At 38.8% G+C, this 20891-nt stretch overlaps 1 protein-coding gene across 1 annotated transcript in view; it reads right to left on the bottom strand.

The window, feature by feature from the left end:
• RB1 (RB transcriptional corepressor 1) overlaps positions 1-20887 on the bottom strand; it is a gene marked incomplete at its 5' end in the record, with an annotated part of 77840 nt that extends 56953 nt beyond the window's left edge. Inside the window, 8 exons of the mRNA XM_035900329.1 lie at positions 1120-1197; positions 1914-2062; positions 4859-4969; positions 6490-6557; positions 7217-7255; positions 9117-9251; positions 11242-11351; positions 20669-20887. Coding sequence (XP_035756222.1) covers positions 1120-1197; positions 1914-2062; positions 4859-4969; positions 6490-6557; positions 7217-7255; positions 9117-9251; positions 11242-11351; positions 20669-20887 — 909 coding nt within the window. The remainder of the gene's footprint in view (positions 1-1119; positions 1198-1913; positions 2063-4858; positions 4970-6489; positions 6558-7216; positions 7256-9116; positions 9252-11241; positions 11352-20668) is intronic.
• Positions 20888-20891: the final 4 nt, after the last annotated feature.

The raw sequence follows: 20891 nt of genomic DNA, 5'->3' as shown, positions 1-20891 counted from the left end.
ATGACTGATGGTTAATTGGATTAGATATATGAACTGATTACCTCTGAAACACAGCTGTGACTTTCTGCTTTGTTTTAGAATATCCCCTCAGGCACACAAATTTCAGAAGCAAGGATCATGTGACTGGATTTTTCTTCAAATGCATCATTTTATAGAATTTTCACCAGCAGAGTCTTAGACTCATAAATTTGATGCTAGGCTTAAATTGAACAGCTTTGGATGAGAACACTCACTGATTTGAGAATAAGCTGTATAATGACCTTTGCCTGGAAGTTCATACAGGGCTTCCCAACTATATATATACACCCATAAATTAAAAAGCCTAAACAGACTGCTGATCCCCTGAAATTAATTTTGGAAGAGATTAAGAACTTTAGTGGGTCTTCTTCTATTTTGTTCTCTACCCAACACACTATGAAACTGAACAGAACAGGCTGAATCTTGCAGACCTTCAGTCTGATAAGCTTCAGAGCCGCTTATTTTCACGTTACCACATCTACTGGCAACACACAACTAAACCTACTCTTTTAAGAATGAAGGATGCAAATACATTGCAAGAAGTTACCTACTAAGGCACACTCTTGCACAGAATTGCGTAGAGTTAGTCTGCTGCATCCAGGCTACAACTCAGTGAGATGAAAGTAATTCTGCATGGACACAGCAGTCCAAACTCTGCCAGATGTGAAACCGAGCCTAATCTTCTGGATATCTCTCCAACATGACTACAGTAACGTGTCTCAATTATCTTTAAATTAAGGTGTGTAATTTAAGACTGTATGTATTCATAGACTGAATTCAGAGACCTGATATTGTAACAGTTGTATTTTAGATGGATGGCCTCACCAAGACCATGGATATGCAACTCCTATGTCATGTTTTGATTTGAGCAAAAGCACTGATTCAGCCTCAGGAAATTCATTTATTAAATTCAAATGTAAAAGCTAAATATACTCCATGAATACCGGAATCCCTGCTAAGCCACATTCCTGAAAAACAATGCATTTTACTAGATGATTTTAGAAGAACCTATTAGAACTTCATCAATGAGTAAGGGAATCTTAAGCAATTTGGCATGAAGTAAAGCACTGGTTTTGAAACATCTTAAGTTCCTCCAATTACCTCTGGTAGTCCATTTGAAGCTACAATACCAACAGAATTCAAGAAAGGAATAAAGCTTGTGAAATACACATTTTTGACCTAAAAAAAAGAAAAAAACATTAGCAACGTACAGAGGCAGCCATGCATACACTGCTTTCACGTCTTTAAGCAAACTAAGACACTTTTGTAATGCACTGTGTTTTGTTTTCAATAAAGCAAAAATGAAATTGCTAACATATCTAAAACATAGTGATATGTAAGCATGCAGTGCGTAATCTGTTGCTGGAACATTAAATGACTAAACTGGGAAAGAACTGCACTCTTCCCAGCCCTCTTATATTTCCGCTTCCATCATCTGCTTGGATATTCAAGAATCAGTCCTTTTTACACAGGAATGGATTTATCAGGGAAGGAAAAGGGGAATGGGGTCTTTAAGATCCCACGCAGAAGCAATGCGCTTCGTGTGTACAGTTTCTCATCATGGGATGCAGCTGTGAAACCCCATCAGAGCAGCCCTGTGTCCACATGCTGTGATCAGCCTATAACTTCATTCTTCACAGTGCAGTTTCCCTGGCAAAGTTATCACCCATACCAAAGGGCTTGTTCTGGGGGATTCTTTGTTTGCTTGTTTGGTTGGTTTTTTAACCTACCTACTAGAGAAACTACAGAATGGTAGAACACCTTCACTACTGAACTTGAGAGAATAGTTAAGCAGGCACAAGTATTGAGACTTAAAAAGACCATTTAAATAAATGCATATTCCATATGGGGTTTAGCAGCAAAGGATCTAACAGACTTTAAAACACAGGCATTACCTCATCTAAATTACAATCATGCTCTTTACAAAGGACTTCAATAACTTTTGTATCGGTATCAATTTGCTTTGAAGTATGTGTACCCCTCTTCTGACCTCTTCTTGGAGTTCGAGCTGAACCATTAACAGTCACTGCAGTCACAGCAGACTCTGGAAAGATAGAACCATAACAAGGTTAGAGTTGTCTGAAGAAAGAAGAGATTTAAATTTTTAAACCTAAGATTTAAATTTTTATGATTTTTCAGGTCGTCCTCTTAAATATTTCCTTTTTCATCTGTTCAGCTGGGTAAGAAACCTTCGTTACAGAAAACCTATATAAAAATAAAACTATTTTTTTTAATTCCTGTATCAGTATTCGGATATTTTGTTTTTTAAAAGCTATTCAACACAAAATGTAATAGCACTTTTTGTAAGTAGCTTTGAACAAGCATCCATTTTGCAAAGCTAGGAAAGCTGTGTCTGAAAGTTAACAAAGTCAGCTCAGGACTTAAGCGCTGGTGGGAACCTGGAATATGGTTCTGCAGGGAATTTCTCCTTTCACCAAATACCTCCAGGCAAACAAGCAGGCACAAACAAGTTCACCTGGAAGAAGATCTCAAAAACCCTAATTCGTTATGTTAAGCTCAAAGTAGATGGCCTCAATATTGTCAGCTTGAAATACATGAATTATAACATACATTAATATCATTAAATATTTTTGGTTTAAAACTGACACTGCAATCAGCATGCTATTCTGTAACTTCATTTGCATTTGATAACTGTTCTGAGAAAATCTGACAGACTACACTGCTCAGATGGTTGCATCTTAATCCCTTCAGCCTTAGTCAGATCATAAAGCTTGACGTCATTTAGCATAATGTGAAGCCTCTTGGTCACAAGGATTTGAACAATACATTGTGTTATTTGCTAAAAGAATGAAGAGGTGTTTGACAGCTTACACAGCACCTGCACCTATCAGACAGCTTCAAGTTTGAAATCTAATGCTTTACACTTATGACAGTAATACTCATATTTGCCATTTAGTCTGAAGTGGCAGCAATTATTTTCAAGATACAATGCACAGAACCAAGCTGTTTCTAATAATGAGCTCCTAGGCTTCATAGTTTCATTTAAAAAAACAAATCTGTGTGAACACAGAGTTCAAAAACAGTAGTTTCAATTTAGCATTCTTTGAAAAAGACCTCCTTTCTAACATCTGAAATAAGCAGCAGCGTATGTTTTCTATCCTACAACGAAGGACAAATTTAAACTCAAAATAGTTCTGGAGGATGGCAGGAATTTGCTTGCCACAAACCCATCCTTTCCCACCCTTTATTTATATTGGCATTAGAATAAAAGACAGGTTATTTGTTCTCACCTGCAACAAACAATTACTAGGTCAGATATTCTCAAAACATGGAATTTAATGCATATAGCAGTGAATGCATCATCTATTCTATGACATGATAACCCAAATAGATATTTAGTTGTGAAATAAAGAAATAAAGCAAGTAGATTTAGGCTGTAAATACTAGTGTCACATCCAAAACCAGCAGAGGATAAACTAATTAGTATCTGTCCTGCTTTCAGCTGGGATAGAGTTCATTTTCTTCCTAGCAGGTGGCATAGTGCTGTGGTTTGGATTTAGTAGGAGAATAATGTTGGTAACACATGGATGTCAGTTGTTGCTCAGTAGGGCTTAGACTCATCAAGGACTTTTCAGCTTCCCCATGCTCTGCAAGGTGCACAAGAAGCTGGGAGAGGACACAACTGGGACAGCTGACCCAAACTGGCCAAAGAGAGATTCCATACCATATGAAGTCATGCTCAGCCTGTAAAGCTGAGAGAAGGAGGAGGAAGGGGGCACACGTTCAGAGTGATGGCGTTTGTCTTCCCAAGTAACCGCTACACGTGATGGAGCCCTGCTTTCCTGGAGATGGCTGAACACCTGTCTGCTGATGGGAAGTAGGGAATGAATTCCTTGTTTTGCTTTGCTTGAGCATGTGACTTTTGCTTTACCTATTAAACTGTCTTTACCTCAACCCCTGAGTTTTCTCAATTTTACCCTTCTGGTTCTCTCCCCCATCCCACCAGGGGGGAGTGAGCGAGCAGCTATGTGAGGCTGAGCTGCTGGCTAGGGTTAAACCACGACAGTATCAAAAAATTGTTTTCTACATACTGTGGCTCCAAATATTTCAGTGTATCAATTCCATAGCTTGCAGAAGAAAATATTAAACAAAAATAGAATTCCATCTTTGAAAGTTATCATAAATACTTGCTTTCTCTGCCTTTTCAGTGAGGTTTTCCAGGTTTTAGGTGTAAAAACTGAATGCAGAAAAAGTTATTGCTGAACAGAAGTTTCTATAGTGAAGACCTGTTATATTTTTACTTATAAGAGCAATACTTGCTTACAACAAAGGGGATGCAACAAAAGCAAAGCTATCTACATTTTACCTCTACTGTTTTGTTTTGGCCTACCACTGCAATTCGGTTTTCTATCCGCCATATATTTCTTTTAGAAGTCTCTATAGTCCAGTATTTTTGTACTTTTCTGTTGTCATCATACTGCTATACGTCAATGAAATAACAAGAGTCATAGCACCATCTTTTCCTTTTGTAACTCAAAGCAAAACCTAAATAATAGTTCTCAGTCATCTTCTACCCAGAACCTGAATTGCTTTACCGAAGTGAAACTGCTGTTTCAGCAAGCCCTTGAACAACTTGTATGGGCAGAGGACAAAGCAAATGGATGATAGGAATAGGAAAAAAAAAATTTTATTAAATACACTGCCACATTCTGATCATTTAATTCAAGTTCACTATCACCTAAATTGAACTAAAACATCAAAAATCCATTTTAGTAATCTTAAGAAGTTTTATTATGTTAATTATGAAGTTAGCATGACTCTAATAGAAATTTGACCCATTTACTTTCTACTTCAGTGAACAAAAAACTAAAATCCTTACTGTATGGTTCCTTGAGCATAGCAGGAGGTGACAGTTTGATAAAATAATCTAAGACACACAGCAACAACTGGAAAGAAATCACCAGGTCATCTTCCACTTGCAACACTTTACCTGTAAAAATTTAAAAAGGTAAAGAAAACCTTTGTGAGATGTTTGATTTGATTTTAAAAGTAATTTTAAAAAAATAAAGATTTGGAAGTTCATTTAATGAAAAACTACAGTTAGAATTCAGAAAGCATCACATAGGATGCCAGTGTTCTTTAAAGGCTATTCATTTTAAAACTCTCAGTTCTTAAGAGGTTTGTTGCTTTAGAGATAGCATGCATATAAATAAATTTACTATGCGCAAAAATCCTACCTCTCAGTGTTCCTTCCCAATTTCTTTTTCATTTTACTATAGTAGAGTAACAGTGTAGACTATTTTACCTACATGTACCTCTTATTTCTGTGCAATTCTTCCTCACTTTCTTTTTTGTGGTCTTACGCAAGCTTTGTGAAAGATGCTCAGTGTTGAGAAAGCAGGAGTTGCTAGCATATAGTCAAGAGAAATTCAGAACATGCTATCACACTGTATGCTCAGCCCGTCAAATTTATTTGAAATGACTTAAAAGTCAGGCAAATTTTAGCATGAAGAGCACTTTTAAAACTACATTTTCCAGCTGTTCCCAAATGAGGATTTGCGTGCCAGATAAGACCTACATTCCAAGACTGTGTGCATCACAACAAAAAATTTGGAAAGCCGACAGCAGTCCAGAACAGCTACAGACCACTACTTGTGCTCTACTTACGTGTGCAATTTTTGTATTTATTTTCTGTCAGAGTTAGCAAGCATCACCCAGGCTCTCCTGTGACTTCAACTATTTGCTGGTAAATTTTAGCTTTCCTTATTCTCAATGAAAAGGCAGGCTACAAAAATTCTGTGGGTTTTGCTTTATGCTTATGCTTGGAGAATTCTAGTGAAAAAGCTCCATGAAGCTCAGCCCATCCAAGACCAATTTCAATGCCAAGAGATGTGTACACTTCGCTGATAACACAGACCTGGAGTAAGCAGCAATTAAGATACACGATTCATTCCTTCTTCTAGAAATAGTACAATGAGATGAGACTCCATAAACTTACTATAATTGTTTCATCACTCAGCTTTAACTGGAACTTAGCATTTTCAAGGAAGAATTGTAATATACATTATTTCAGGGACTTACTATCTTACAATAATATTTATTATTAAATTTATTTATTTATATATTTTATATATTTATAATACATATATAAGCCCATTAAAAAAAATCTGCCAGTCTTTTCAGGTAATCATCCATTACTAAAATATTGGCAGGTTATAAAGCACCTCAGTACAGAATGCCCACCTTCAAAGGAAAGAAAAAAAAATCTTATAAACCTTAAAAATATATATCTATACACACAGGAAGCAATAGAAGGTAAAAAAAATAGCCAAATTGTATAGAAAGAAATATTACTGACTAGTTACAAAAGCCACACAGTCAAAACATTCTGGGCCTGTACTATGAACATTTGTAATAAGGATGCCAATCCCATACTGGACACATAAACCAAACCCATAAACTCAATTCAACAATATGCATTAAAATAACTGTCTTATAATTAAAACTTACCTTTTGCCAGCAAAAAAGTAATCCAGTAATTTTTTAGGACTAATACAGAACTGAGTTCAGCAGAAATCCTGTAGGGACACAAAAATAAAGCCTTTGCATTAATAGGTCTGTAGTAATTTAAACTATAGTTTCTGAAAAAATGTTTCAGTCTATGGAACATTTGAAGACAACATGCAACGTTTCCCACATAGTTAAGTTTATTAATTATCTCGTTCCATTCCCTATGTAATTATGACTACGCACTTGAAAAAAATTAAGTCTCTGTAAAGCCATTCAAGAATCAGGAAATATCTGTATCATCCTTGGAAAAGAAAGTGAACGTGGATAATTCACTTAACTGTCATGAGCCGTTTTCTCGCTTGTGCCTTTGACTAATGCCCTATTTTCCAGTCACAGCATGAACGCAAGCTCATTTGGGAGTTGCTAAGGCATCTTTTCATCCATTCATTTGTTGCTATGATTAGGAAGCTCACTCTCCAAATGTTCATTACCACCATGACGAGACACCCGCCATTGGGTGGCGATCCTTCATGGAGGAAGTGATCAAATATATATATCACTTCTGCAGCTTTCATCATCTCTCACTGAAATTCAAAGTCCCCACTAAATCTAAATTAAACACATGACATACTATGACTTAGGTCAATCTTAATGGGTTAAAAAATAAAAATGCTGACATGTTTTACATCTCATCTCGACAAACACAATTTAGGAAAGTCAAACTTACTCACTACTAGGTTGTTCCAGATAAATAAGGCCACAAGTCCTAGAAAACAAAAAGAAATACTTATTTTTAAACACCTCTGAAAGCAAACCGTGTAATATCTTTGCCTTCAATGTAGTAAAAAAATATACCAGTTCACAAAACATTATTCTAACTTCAAAAAACTGATGACTCTTGGAGATCAGATTAACAACAGACCAAGTAAAGCCCTGCCAGAGCTGAAGTAATACTGTTGCTTGCATGCTTATGTCAAAGCTTGCATAGCAGAACAATTTTAATTTGGTATAACAAAAATTTGTTATTGTTTTCTTCCAGAAAGACGGGATTTGTACGTACATTGTTACTCAGTGGCTTGTAAAACACAGCAAAGCATATGCTACAGCTGCGCAGAACACTCTATAAAAGGGCATTTAAAAATCTTTACTCTTTCTGCAAAGTCACTGCAAGCCTTGTGGTATAATGTTTCTTCCTAGTTATTTTAGGTATGTGTTATTTCAAGAAATGAATTCAGTTTATTCAAAAAGAAAACAGGGGGAAAACACAAATTTCAAATCTTTCTGTTTGAAAAAATTGTTACTGCAATTCAAGTTTTGAAAAAGTAAGCAACTGAAGAAGAGTTAGAGGAGGGACAAAAAACCACCCATGCCTGTATAAATCTGCAATGACGCTTTTATAGCCTTGCAATGGGCAAAAACAAATTATTTACAACTTTATCGCTTTAAGGCAACCATAAACTTTACAAAAATGTTGTGATATACACATTATCCAAGCTAATGGGAAATATGATTGATTGACCTTTGAAAAGACAAATAAAACTTCTATCACATTTGTGCCTTGATTCTATAAACTACCGAGGGGTGACCTGCTACCCCTTTCAAGGGTCATTTAAGGGATATTTGAGAGCCTTCTATGGTTTGGGAGGCAAAATGTTACAGTGACTCAAACTCTTGCAGGTGAAAAATACCACACTGCTCTGAAGCAATGGGATCAAGTAACATGAGCATCACAGAACTATGCTTCCATGTTAAATAACATGGAACAGTTTTCTACTGGTATATGCTACAGAGAATTTCACAGACTGATTAAAAATTGCCTCAGAGGATATCATATCTTGCCAATACGCATCTATGCTAGCACAGATTAGCCTGTGAAAGGATCTAAAGCCTTTATCATCTCTGTCTTCACGTTAAAGCATAGAGTATGGCAACTTACCACCCTGGAGTAACAGCAACTCAAAAAAGGCCTCCATTTGAGAATCTCCTGATTTTCAAGTTACACACAGAAAGCTCTTAGCACTCCACCATAAGCACATTCAATTAATTCTGTACAAAGAGAACGCCCCTTGATTCTCACCATATGGTCAGCTAAACCACTTGGGGAGGTTTACCTTGGTTAAAAGTGAGAACTGATAATAAGAGCAGGCTCTGCAACACCCCTAGATGCTGGAACAAACAGCCTTCAGTTCCAGGTCTGAGAGAGAAAGACTATCTTATTTGTGCTTTTTTTCTTTCTAGAACTCCTTAGAAAGAAACTTTTGGATTACGATTTGGTGAGGGGTGGGAAGGTAGAGACAGAAAGTCCCTTAAAGTCCCTGTTAGATGGTAAACCATTCCTTTTATTTGTAAAAAGCTTAACAAAAGGACCAGCAACCACTTGTCATGCTCCTCTTACTATTGTTTGTACTGCAACAAGGGGACTGTTTAACAACGCGTTGTAATAGTCATGGAGTAAAATGTAAGATGTGTTTATTCAATGCATGTACACAGTTCCATTTCACTGCTTTATAAACATTAGTACACAGAGTTTAAATGGGCTCTTCTAATACACAGTTTGATACATCTAAATACTTAAAGGTTGACAGCCATAAAGAATTCGTAATTTCTAAATAAAAAAAGTATAATACCTTTCAAACTTGTGGTATAGTGCAAGTAATACATCATATTTCTTTTTCAGCCTTGATACAGTGCTATCAACTTTAGTGCTTACAGTATCCATGTTAACATCCACCTCTTTCAGAAACTGAAAAAATGCACATACACTGAAAAAAAAGGAAAAAAATGCCAGATTATCATAACTGAGAATGACCATTATGCAATAGCTCTTCAAAAACCCCACCAAAATCCACTGCCTTACTTCACTAGACTCCATCATATTCTTACTACAACTAGCAATGACTGAGAACCTTGCTTTGGAAAACACTACTTGCTTACTTTGAGCCCTCTACACCACCTTTACATTCTCCAGATGCAGGAAAACTGTTCAACTAGGTAGCACAGGCCTCTCACGATATGGGCTCTACCACAAAAAGAGAATTTTCTTGGCTAGCACAGATATTATCTTTGGAAGTCAGAATTTGCTAACTAGACGCATCTTTCTTCCTTGCTCTGCCAGTAAAACCACAAACACCCAACACAGACATCTCAACTCTTCTGTTCTAGCTAGAAGTTCTACTTCAGAAATGTTCTTACTACCCTAAGAACATGAACCTTGGCTCCACCCATGCTAGAGAGACCCAGAAATGAAAACTGAGATGAATGCACTGAATTATATGGAAATCCAAGTCTTTCAACAGGCATTGGTGGCAAGGACAGCCCCACCCTTTGGAAATACTATTACATAGGGGACCAAAGTTTTCCATGTAATATCATGGCCATCAAGAAAGCATTTTGTTGTTTTATTCATAACCAAAACAAGCAGATTGCTAAGAACTAAGGAGGAGGAAGCTATCAAATCTATTCAACTATTTCAACTATATCCAATTTTGATCCTTTATCAGAATATAGGATCCTGAGAGATTTTGTGACCTTTGTCAGATTAAAAAACAGAATATAAAACCAGTCAGAAGTTCATTTGGGAATTCTTTTGCCATGGAATGAAAAATCTTTTGCCGTGGAATGAAAAATCTTTCCAATATATCTGTGTGGCTCTAGAGGAAGATGACTGGTAGAAATCTCTGCCAGATTGACCTTAAGCTGACAAAAAGCCCAGGGCTAGCAAGCAATTGAGTGTTGCTAAAATAAAAATTGGCAGAGTAATAGATTACTCTCTGAAACCCCAGGGGAAAAAGTCTCTTTCAGTTTGCAGCACAAGTTGGTCTGTACTCAGGTGGAACACGCTGAACATTGCTGCACAAATGCAATTAGATTTCATCCACACGGTTCCAATTCAGTCAAGACTGAAGAGATTAAGTTGAACATAGTACCTGACTGCTGCTCTGGGAGACGATGCGAGGTAGGAGCAGCATGGAGAAGTCTAATCATAACTGATGACTTCCAAGAAAAGGATATTTAACCCCAAGCCTGGGGTTAACCACCACAATGTGCCTGGCGTTCTGCCTTAGCCTCTTGCCCTAGAGCATCCGAAAGCTTTGCTGCTGCACATGCTTTCGATGCACAGCAGTTACTAGGCAGACAGCACTGGAATCCTTTCCTTAGATTAATCTAACACAAGGGTATACCTATTGCTGTTGCCACCTAAATTTTCCTTAAAAGCAGATATTGTCCTATAATCTTTATTTCTGTATTATGAACTTAGTGAATAGACAATCTAACAGTAGCAAAAATCATGTACAAAAGTACAAAATTTAAACCGGCAGTAAAATGTTTGCAAAAGAGCAGCATGCTGGCAAACTGTTTAAAAAGTAACATTTTTTTCCACTTCTTGGTTTAGCCTAAACCTAATGTTGGAAAAATGTTCCTGATACAGGGAAAGAAAGGAAAGTATCTGAAGTGTAATTTACACCAAGTTAAATTGATGAAGACTTTAGGTTAAGCAAGAACAAGAATCTGCTGTGTGATATAATCAAAGCCCATCACAGCTGAATCAAACAAGTATCATTGCTCCCTCAACCAAAATATGACAGCAAGACTCCTAGTTTACCGAAATATTCAAAATTTCCATAAGTAACCTTCACTTTAAAATCAACTAACCAAATATGCACATTAACAATGCCTTAAAAATATTCCCTTAATAAAAATGTTGACTAGTTAATTGCTGAAATCTAAATTCACACACTTAAATTCACTTACCTAATGCTTATACTTTTCAGAAGCTCTGTGAAAGTGAATGTTATTTCATCCAGATCAATTGCTACAATAAAGATACAGACTCCCCATGTTTCCTTTTTCTTGTTATAGGCCTTTTAGAAAAAGAGAAAACAGTTTTTATTTTTATTATGCAATAAAGTGGATAATATATGGAAAGCACTAATTTCTCCAAACTAGATTAGAAATGGTAAAACAAAACACCCTCAAGCAAACATTTGACTGTGATAGCCAATTATTTGATAACTGAAAACCATTGCAAGTTTTACATTACAGATGAAAGACCAAGAACTTACTCCTAGAGTACAAGACCAATTTTACCCATACAATTCAGCAAAGTTTCGAAATAGAAGCTTTGGTTCCATGGAATGTTTATGCAAAGCAGAAACCATGAGGTTTTTTTTTTTTAAAGTTACTATATTTGACCATAACAAGACACTGAAGGTTAAGGAATCAGGAGAGACATCATAAGAAATAAATATAAAATCATTAAAAGGACAAGCAATAAATACTCATGAATTTTATTATCCAGCTAGGTCTCAACCACTTATCACAGCTGAACCACAAACCCATCTCTTTGTTTAGTAAAGTGTGTTAATAACAAGCACCTTCAGGCATCTTCCTACCATACAGCTACACTTAAGGTCTGTCTTCTGCTGCTTAGAAGTAAGGAACAAGCTGTACAATCATCCTTACCCGAAGAAAAGCCACCCCGTAATGGCAGACATGGAGCTCACTCTTCACAAGCTAGTCACTTGGAGCCAGCCAGGCACCAGCTACAATTCCAGTACCCTTCCACCAAAACAGCATTTCAACGGAAAACCTCTAAAGAGCAATGTTTTGTAGAAGCATGGAAGAAAGAAGACAAGCAGGTATGCCACGGGTTTCGGAAACAAAGCTATTTTGAAGACAGAACCAGGTGTGGGTGCAGCCCTGCAAGACTCCTAAAACTGCAGACTCATGAAACCCTCTTCGGACATGAGACATCTTTGTAAAGAAATCTGCAATACCACCCAGGCCCACAGCCGCGTCAGCAAAGGAGCAGAGTCTGAGCATGTGTCTCAGCAGCTCTAGGTCGGATGTAACATCCGATAGAGGATGGAGGTGAAACAGACCCCCGGGAGCGAGTGAGCTGAAATACTGAACTTAGCTCTTCTACGCTGTTTAGTTTTAGCCCACTCTCTGGCCTACTTCTTTATCCTTTCCCCAAATCACTCCACCTAGCTGCCTCCCAGACAACACCAGTGTGAGCCAAAGGGGCCAATTCACTCTAGAAAATACTCCCCAAAGGCAATAGCAATAAGACTGCACCAGATCTGGGTCCCTCCATCTCACGTGGTCTTCTAAAACTACCCTGAAAGGCTCTGCATCCTCAGCACCCACTCATGTCCTCGCTTACTCAGTGGTGTAACCATGACAAATAGCTTGTCGTGCCCATAAATTATACAATAATTTCACTCACACTGCCAACAATTATGATTTTTTTTTTTTTTTTGCAATTGCTCTGCTTCTTTCTTGGGACCAGTATTTATACTTCCATAAGGACTGGCTGGGGCCTCCTCCGAAGAATGAGAAGTTTCATTGGTTTGTGCAATTCATAAGAGTTATAGTACAGCCTTGAATGCTAAAGTAACTAGCCACCTTCAACAGCGTGGTAACTGTCCATTATTTAAGTTACCACTTTCTTCCTGCATTCCTATTTGAGCTTTTCTATGAATTACGACACCTTGTACAACAGAAAATTATTTTGAAAGAAGCTATTAAGACTGAGATGCATTTGATGATACATAAAGGAATGGATATTAATATCAAATAGTCACTGCCTCTCTGTTTATTTGAAACCCTCACTTTTTCAATATTTTATTACCATCATACACCACCAGCAACCTAAAGATGAGGCAAAAAAAATTGCTCTCGAATGGCTTTTGCACAGAAGAAAGGCTTTGCTAGGAGATGCGCTCCCACCATCTCAGCCAGTCTCAACAATCCTTTGCTGATGACAGCTACAACAGGCACATATGTACCAGGCACATATGAACAAAAAACATCCTGTAGGACGGGGCTGTCTATTTTCCTGCATTAACATGTCTGTGATGCACTGTAAAAAATCTTGAAAGTTAAGGCTAGCCAGTGACCTACCAAGAAGAAGGATGACTACTCACTTACCAAGAACACCACTGCCACTGGAGTCAGTTGACCTTGTTTAATAAAAAAGTTCCCCTCACTTCACGTTCCTGCAAACTCAGACCATGACATTGTTCTGTAAATACAACTTGTAGGGCAGGAGGACTGAGTGCTAGGAAGCAGTGAGATTGTTCCTAGTTCACTGCCTATCCAAACAAGCCTAGCTCTCCTAGGCAGCTCTTAGCTCTACCCTAGGAGGACGAATGCTTGATGGCTATAGCAATGGTTTATTTGGTAAGGGTTGAGGTCTCGTTTTGCAAGGACAATCTTTAAACTCCTTATCGGTATGGTGTGGGGTAATAACTCATTTATTTCTACCATTAAACAAGATGGCAGCCTGAAAGGCAGCTTGTCAGTCCACTAGATTCAAACCATTACGGTGAGTCAAACTCTAATATCAGGACTACCCCCTTGTCCTCATGCCCCTTCTAACTGCTGGTGTTACAGCATGCTTTGGGCACCTTCTCCTCAACCAGACCAGATGTTGGATGAGTGCTGGCCTAACAAAATCATTATGCAGAACCCATGATAAACTAATATATTATGGTTGGTTTCTAATAGCAAATAAAAGGTGAGCAGCTCTTGAGTGTGCCCACCTCTTAACATCAGCTGTGTGAGGGAGGAGAGGAAAACATGCGAGAACACCAGACTGGGCCTATCCCACCAGCTACTACTGCTTAAAATACCCAAAGATGCAGGTAAACCGTAATTTCCTCAGAAAATAAGACTATCTGCCCATATCCATGCATGAAGATTTTAGTGATTTTAATATATAAAATACAAACATCACGGGGTAGGTTTTTAGAGATAAGCAGAGGTCAGACTGAGTATTTTCCTCCTCATACCCCTTCCCTCCCAAAGCTCACAGACATTTTTCAAGTCCTTTCCTATACAAATGAGTTAATGCTGACTGCAGAACAAAAATGCAGAAGCATCTCTCTGTTCAACTATTTTGCCAGTGTCATAACTCCAGGGAAGCCAATCCTATGACACAAATTAGCAGTTTGTTTACAGCCAAAACCAGACAATTCATCCCAGATGGACTTGAGGGCATGGGAACAGACGCAAGACAAATTCACAGCCAGAAGTTCATTTCTGAGGGTTTTATTCTTGACCACAGTCTGACTCAAGATCTTTGTTGATATAGCATCACTACAGAAAACAGGCAGAACAACAGCTCAACATTTGTCCTTGGCTGTCAGTGCCAGTAAGACGACTTCCAGTGACCTTATTTCAACTGATCATGAATCAAAGCCTCCCAATCACTAACTCAAAGATTGCTTAGCACCTAGTAGTTTACATAGACTTCTTTCTTTTTTTATTTAGGATTCTGGGGAACCAATGCTATAACTCTGGACAATGTAGGTCAGTTCTGTTGAATCAATATAGTTTTCTGGAGGAAAAGATATAAAACTCTTACAAACTCTTTCAAAATATTTTTGTCTCATTCTGGACTTACTGTTAATACTATGTAACCCATTTTTAGCAGATCATCAGTTTGCCTAAATCTAGTGAAAACAACCCGGAAGAGTCATAAGCTTAAAATGCTCATCAAACTGAACTACTGTGAAATGGGATTCTTGCCTCTCTTCTTTTCAGATGTTGTTGCAAGGTGTTACAGGCACTAATAGAAATACTTTCTGTTCTCTGCCTCAAGGTTCTCCAGTGCTAAACCAGTCACAAGGAGGAGATGGTCACAGAAATCTCAGTTCTAGTTTGCAGTTAGAGATGTTTATTATTCTGCCAAGACTGATAGCAGTTTTGATGACAGCCTACAAAAGTGATCCAGGAATAGAACCTTCAACTGATGCTGTGTAAAAGAAGGTCAAGAGAAATGTACATGAGAAATACCAACGCAGATGGGTATTTGAATCAAGCAGCATACAGGATGTCACACTGTAAATACCAAAAACCTAATTTTTGAAGGGGAAGATGTAGAACTTGTTGGCTTACTCAAACCTCAGCCACCACATCCTAATCAATATAGAGAACTAGTTAGATGGTACAAGAAACTCACAGATACGTTTACGATTACACGGGAGGAAGATGGCAGGGAAAAAGAACCAAGAAGCACTCACAATAGAAAAGTGATCAGAATTAAGACTTGTAGGAAAAATTTTCTAGAAAAAAAATTCTGAAAGTGAATATTGTACCCACTGTCTGAATATAAGAAGTTCTGGGTAAAGACAGTCAGATCCTCCATTTTTCAGCAATAACAGTTTTAAATTTTCTATTGAACATTGTCTGCAATGGAAGATTACTATTAGTTCTCAAGAGATTAAATCCAATTTAAACATAATACTAGCCGAAAGTAATGGAAGTCAATGGAAAGTATTGAACAGATTAAAACAGTTCTGATATGAAAACTTTCCATTACACTTTTCTTGCATGTAGCAAGAAGGCAGAAAATGAGTAAAAAAAGAAACTGTATGGCAGTTAGCTACACGTTTAAAGTGCAAGGGCACAACACATGCATGCAAGGCGTCTGCTATCAAGATAATGAGTATCACCAGCAAAAGGCCACTGTGATGATTTATGTTTGCTTCAGGACTTTCTGTGGCTCTTTGTTTTTTGTTTAATAACAGAGGATCCTAAAATAGCTGTAATTTTGCTCATCCATCCAAAGCTTCAGTGGATTTGGGTCCAGTTTAGCTGCAGTTCTATAAATAAGAGACAAAGCTCTAGACAGAAAAGGTTTTGTGTGTCTCACGTGTCTCACGCTTTTGCCAAAAGCAAGAAGCCTCCGCACATCTTTTAATAGGAGGATGAGGTGGTTTACCAACTACAGTGTTTTCTTTTTCGTAAGAAACTACAACCAAAAGGAACTGATTTAATTTAAATGCGGTATTTTATAGATTGGGAACATCTGACCTGCTGATCACTAACTTTTTGGTCTATATAGAGCAACCTTGCTATATTTAAGGACTCATTATTTCATTCCTCCACTTAAGCTACAGTTCGTCTTTTAAGTTTTCTTCACTAAGAACATAGTTCAACTCCTGTGAGAATCAAGTGCTCGGCAGTATCTGCATACCAGTATAAGTCACCAGCTAGAGAAAATTTCAGAACATAAGATGAGCAATTAAAAACAAGGAAAGATGACAGAAATCTTCAGATGTTAGAGACTTTCTGGAGAAAAAAAAAAAAGGCAGCAATAATACATTCTTATGTCCATGGGGTACAGAATAAACACCCCTGGCTTCAATTATAACACAGAAACAGATTAGTGTAGTACTTCAGGAAAAAGTTCACAGGCAAAGAAAGTTAAACTAGGAAGGACTAACTATGCAGACTGCAGGTCTTTCATCATCAGAATTTTTTAATAGCAGGTTAGACAGACACTTGATAAAAATGACTCAGGAATTCATGAGTCCGAACAGCTGAGCAGCAGCAGAATGGTGAGCCACATTTCCCAAACAGTGCTATGAACAGCAAACAAAAAATGAAGCTCCTGCCCACACACCACATACTACGGCAAGTTGGGCTGATGAGGTTGAAGCACACCAGCCCCTATGCCTCAAGGTCCTTGGCAGACTCCAGTTTCTATCAATTTTCCTAAACCACTTCAATTTTTTTTTTTTTTGCAGAAGTTTGGTTCCAATTTAGTCACCGTGTCATCTGTTCCTCACACTGGTTCCTTCCAATATATTAAGTAACAGTTCACTCGAGTTTCTTTTTCCTGCTTACATCACCCTATACTCTACTTCGGATTCTCGCTTTGCTGTTCTTTACCAAAACAAACAGTAGCAGAACATAGCAAACACTCTGAACTTTTTCCTAGCATGGCTTCTTGGACCTCTCCTAGTCTTTCTTACACCAACAACCACATGCTGCTCACCAAAGTACGTTAGTGATTGCACTAAATCTATTTACTCCATCTAGAGTTCACAGGCACTATTGATTCATAATACAGATTTCAGGACAGTGACAAAAAATTAAAGACTACAAGAGAAGCAAGCATCAGAGCCAATTTTTAAACCAACAACTGTCAGTGCATAAGACTTTTGAAAGACAGTAAAATCTACAACTCTAAAACAAGCATTTTGTTTACCTAAGTAGCTCGGTTTGGTAAACATGCGAAACGATAGAAAGAACAAATCTTTGTATAACACTAATGCAAAAGCTCTTATTTATTTAATTATATATATACTTCCATGTTTACAATAAACTTGTGTGGGAGTTCACCAGATATAAAAAGAATTTTAAAATAAACCGGCTTTCTGGCCATGCATCAGGTACCTTCCTTCACAACATATACCAACAGTGCCAATTCAGTATGACATTTTTGGAACCAGCATTTGGGGTTTTGTCTCACAGATTTCAAGTTATAATTTAATTGTAGAAGAGTGTAATTTCCTCTGTGATAAGCAGAGTTTAAACTTTACCACCATATTTAACAGATAGTTGTAATGGTTTGAACAATCTCTCTCTGCAGGTCTAGTTTTTACAACTACACATCAGCCTCAATTTTCCAGAAAGATCGTGTAACCGTCTCTCTCCTGCCACCTTCCTCCTCCACACCTCCCACAGGGGTTCAACTGTTTGAAGGATTCAAGGCCCAGCTGTGATAGGGTGCAGCTGTATATCCTTGACTCAAGTTGCTAGGGAAACAGGTAAATTGAGAGGACTCTAAGAAAAGCTGCAGTGCAGAGCTATGCAAGATAAGAAAGGTGAAATTTCAGAGAGAAGTGGGATCGTTATTAGCTCAAAGATTCAAAACAAAAAAATATCAGCATGGAAAAGCGTGACATCCTGAAGGAAAAAAGCAGCATCGGCCAGTTTTGGTGGTGCCAGTGGCTTCAGCAGGTAATGGCACAGAGAATTCATTCTGTGAAGGAGCGGTGGATACCAACCTTTCTCCTCCTGACTGATGCCTGCCTGGCCAGCAACGACTCTTGAGGTGTCTCACTGAAGCACAGGCAAGCTTAGACTGATACATCACTACAGCCTAGCCACCTTTTGTGTACGTATGCCAAAAATAATTGCTTGATACTTTTAAGCTGCAAATACCTTGTTTGCAGAGTCTCTTTGCACACCATTACATGTACCCAAAGTGACCCAAAAAGGACAGTACTAATAGATGTTTTCACTGTAAGTCCCTACATATTCACTGAGCAAGGGAATAGCAGGTGTTCAGACTACATCCGAGCCCACATTTGCACCCTGAATCTCTGCCAGTAACCACAGTACCTGACATCTGGGCCACACCACTTCCTAGTTAGCACTGCAAGTCCCCTCCACATTCTCAGAGGCTTGGCAGGCACAGTTCTGAGGTCAACCACAAAGAACAAGACCAGGGAAAGTAAGGTTTTGGATCTTTATGCTCTGTAAATGGCTCAAGAGTGGGATCATTTGATGCTATCTCTATCTCCATCAGTGGTCTGATGATTTAGACTTCCTCAAGTCAAACCAACAACAGGGTTAAAACAGAAGTGTTCTGGTAGGTATTTGTCTCAACTGGTGTCCTGCCATTTCCCTTCCTGCTTGAGAACAGAAAGCTGCTACATAAGCAGCTTCTGTTCCAGTTCAGAACTGGACAGGTTAGTACTGAACCACGTTGACTGAAACATACACAGGTGGTACTTGCAGGACCAACCCTGGGACAGTCCCTTCAACACACTACCTTTAGCACAGGGGAGAGGTGTGGGCATTTAAATACAGCCTCCCCCTGAGTCCCTGAAACCTGAACCAGAGTCACCCTGAGAAGCCCTGCTCCCCGTGACAACAGTTTGGCTTGGAAAGAGAAGCAGCAATCAACCAGGCTGTTAATTTGCTTGACTTCACAATCAAATGAAGCCTGCGCCGATCTCAGCTAGAAGTAGCAACTCCAGTGCCTGCCAGGTCCCCGTGGAGGCACATGCTTGCCAGCTTCCTCACTTCAACACCTTGCTGATGCATCAGAAAGTTTCAGGAAAAGGTCTTGGATTGAACCACAAAGTAATGTAGACTTTTTCCTGTACACTGAAAGGCTCTTAACATACGCCTTAATTGCACAACAATAAATATGAGCTTTATGTCATAATGAAGATCTAGTCATTGCCCTCTTGTGAATAGGTAAAGGAGATCATCCTCAGATGCTGAGAAGGGCTGCAAATGCCCTGTGTCTTACCTGGCCACTGCTAGGTAACAATCACTAAAAAGAAAATTTCACCTCTAAGTGAAATATTTGCAGAATTATACTCAAACATGCCTTGTTTTTTTTCACTCAATAGAACCAACTACTCTGGTTTCAGTTCATATAGAGGAGCTTGACTATGCTTTTAAGCAAACGTTCCCTGGGAACATCCACAGCCAGAAATTGTATCTGTTACTGAAAGAGCTATACAGAGTCTCTCCCCCACCCTGTTACCATATTGTGTTGTGAAACTCACATGCATCAAGAGCTGGTATACTCATGCTGCGGTTTAAAAACCACAAGGTATTACTAGTGACAGCATAGCTGTGGCAGGTCAGCTCAAGTTGCAGAAGAATAAGCAGAATTAACAACAAATACATGGATGCTAGCCTGCACAGTGGGGAATAATACCCCAGCTAAGTGTTTTAAAATCTAATTCAGGTCTAGTATAAGAAAGTTTCAGTCATGAGTGAATTGTATTGTAGCTGTTGTCAGAGTCAGCTTGTTGAGACAGCAGTAATACACTGAGAAGGGGGAAAAAAAATCAGGAAAGGGCATAGTGCGTTTTAATCTGTTTACACATGCCCAATGACTAACTTTGAACGGAAATACCTCAACAATAAGTATGATTAAGATTATGCAACAGGAAACATGCAGCCATGCCTTTCTCTGCAACAGTCTTCTCCGGACCCTTTCTGCAGCCTCATAAAGAAGGATGCAGCGGGAAGACATACACAGAAACACACGATGGGCTGACCGGTGTAAAGCTGACTCATCCATATTTGAAATCATTTGCAGTTTGAAGAATTAGCTGATCGCATGGTGTTGTTTTCTACCGTCATTTATTTTATCTGAAAGAATTCCTGAGTCCATACCTTTATTGGAAAACATTAACAGAAAAGGCAGATGTATAGAAACTAGTTTATATCAACATACACATGGCAGCATCCAGCATCAGTCTAACGGCACTTGGGAAGAACAAAGTCACACTGCGCAAGCCCTGGTGGCAAGAGACCCGGCCCCCGGTCCAGCAAAGCTACAGTTTAATATTTCGACTGGGCCGCAGGGCAGACCCCACAACGGAGGCGTGCGCCACAAGCAGCGGGTACTCACTAGAGCTCCGTCCACAGCCGACAAGCTCTCGTACGTCTTCCACGCTTTCTCCCTCACGCCCTCCGGCACTTTCAGAGCATCGCAGAGCACAACGAAGTCAGCTTCGCCAATTTCGAGCCTAGGAAAAGCGAAAGGCACCGCTGGCGGGGACTCGGAGCAACACGCCGGCCGCGCACCGGGCTGCGCAGCTCGGAGGGAACACCGGTTGCCGACGGGCGCCCCG

Source organism: Egretta garzetta, unplaced genomic scaffold (assembly GCF_000687185.1).
Source record: "Egretta garzetta isolate BGI_Z169 unplaced genomic scaffold, ASM68718v1 scaffold268, whole genome shotgun sequence".
Lineage (NCBI taxonomy): Eukaryota > Metazoa > Chordata > Aves > Pelecaniformes > Ardeidae > Egretta > Egretta garzetta.
Note: the sequence above shows the minus strand (reverse complement) of the source record. Positions and strands in the feature narration are given on the sequence as shown.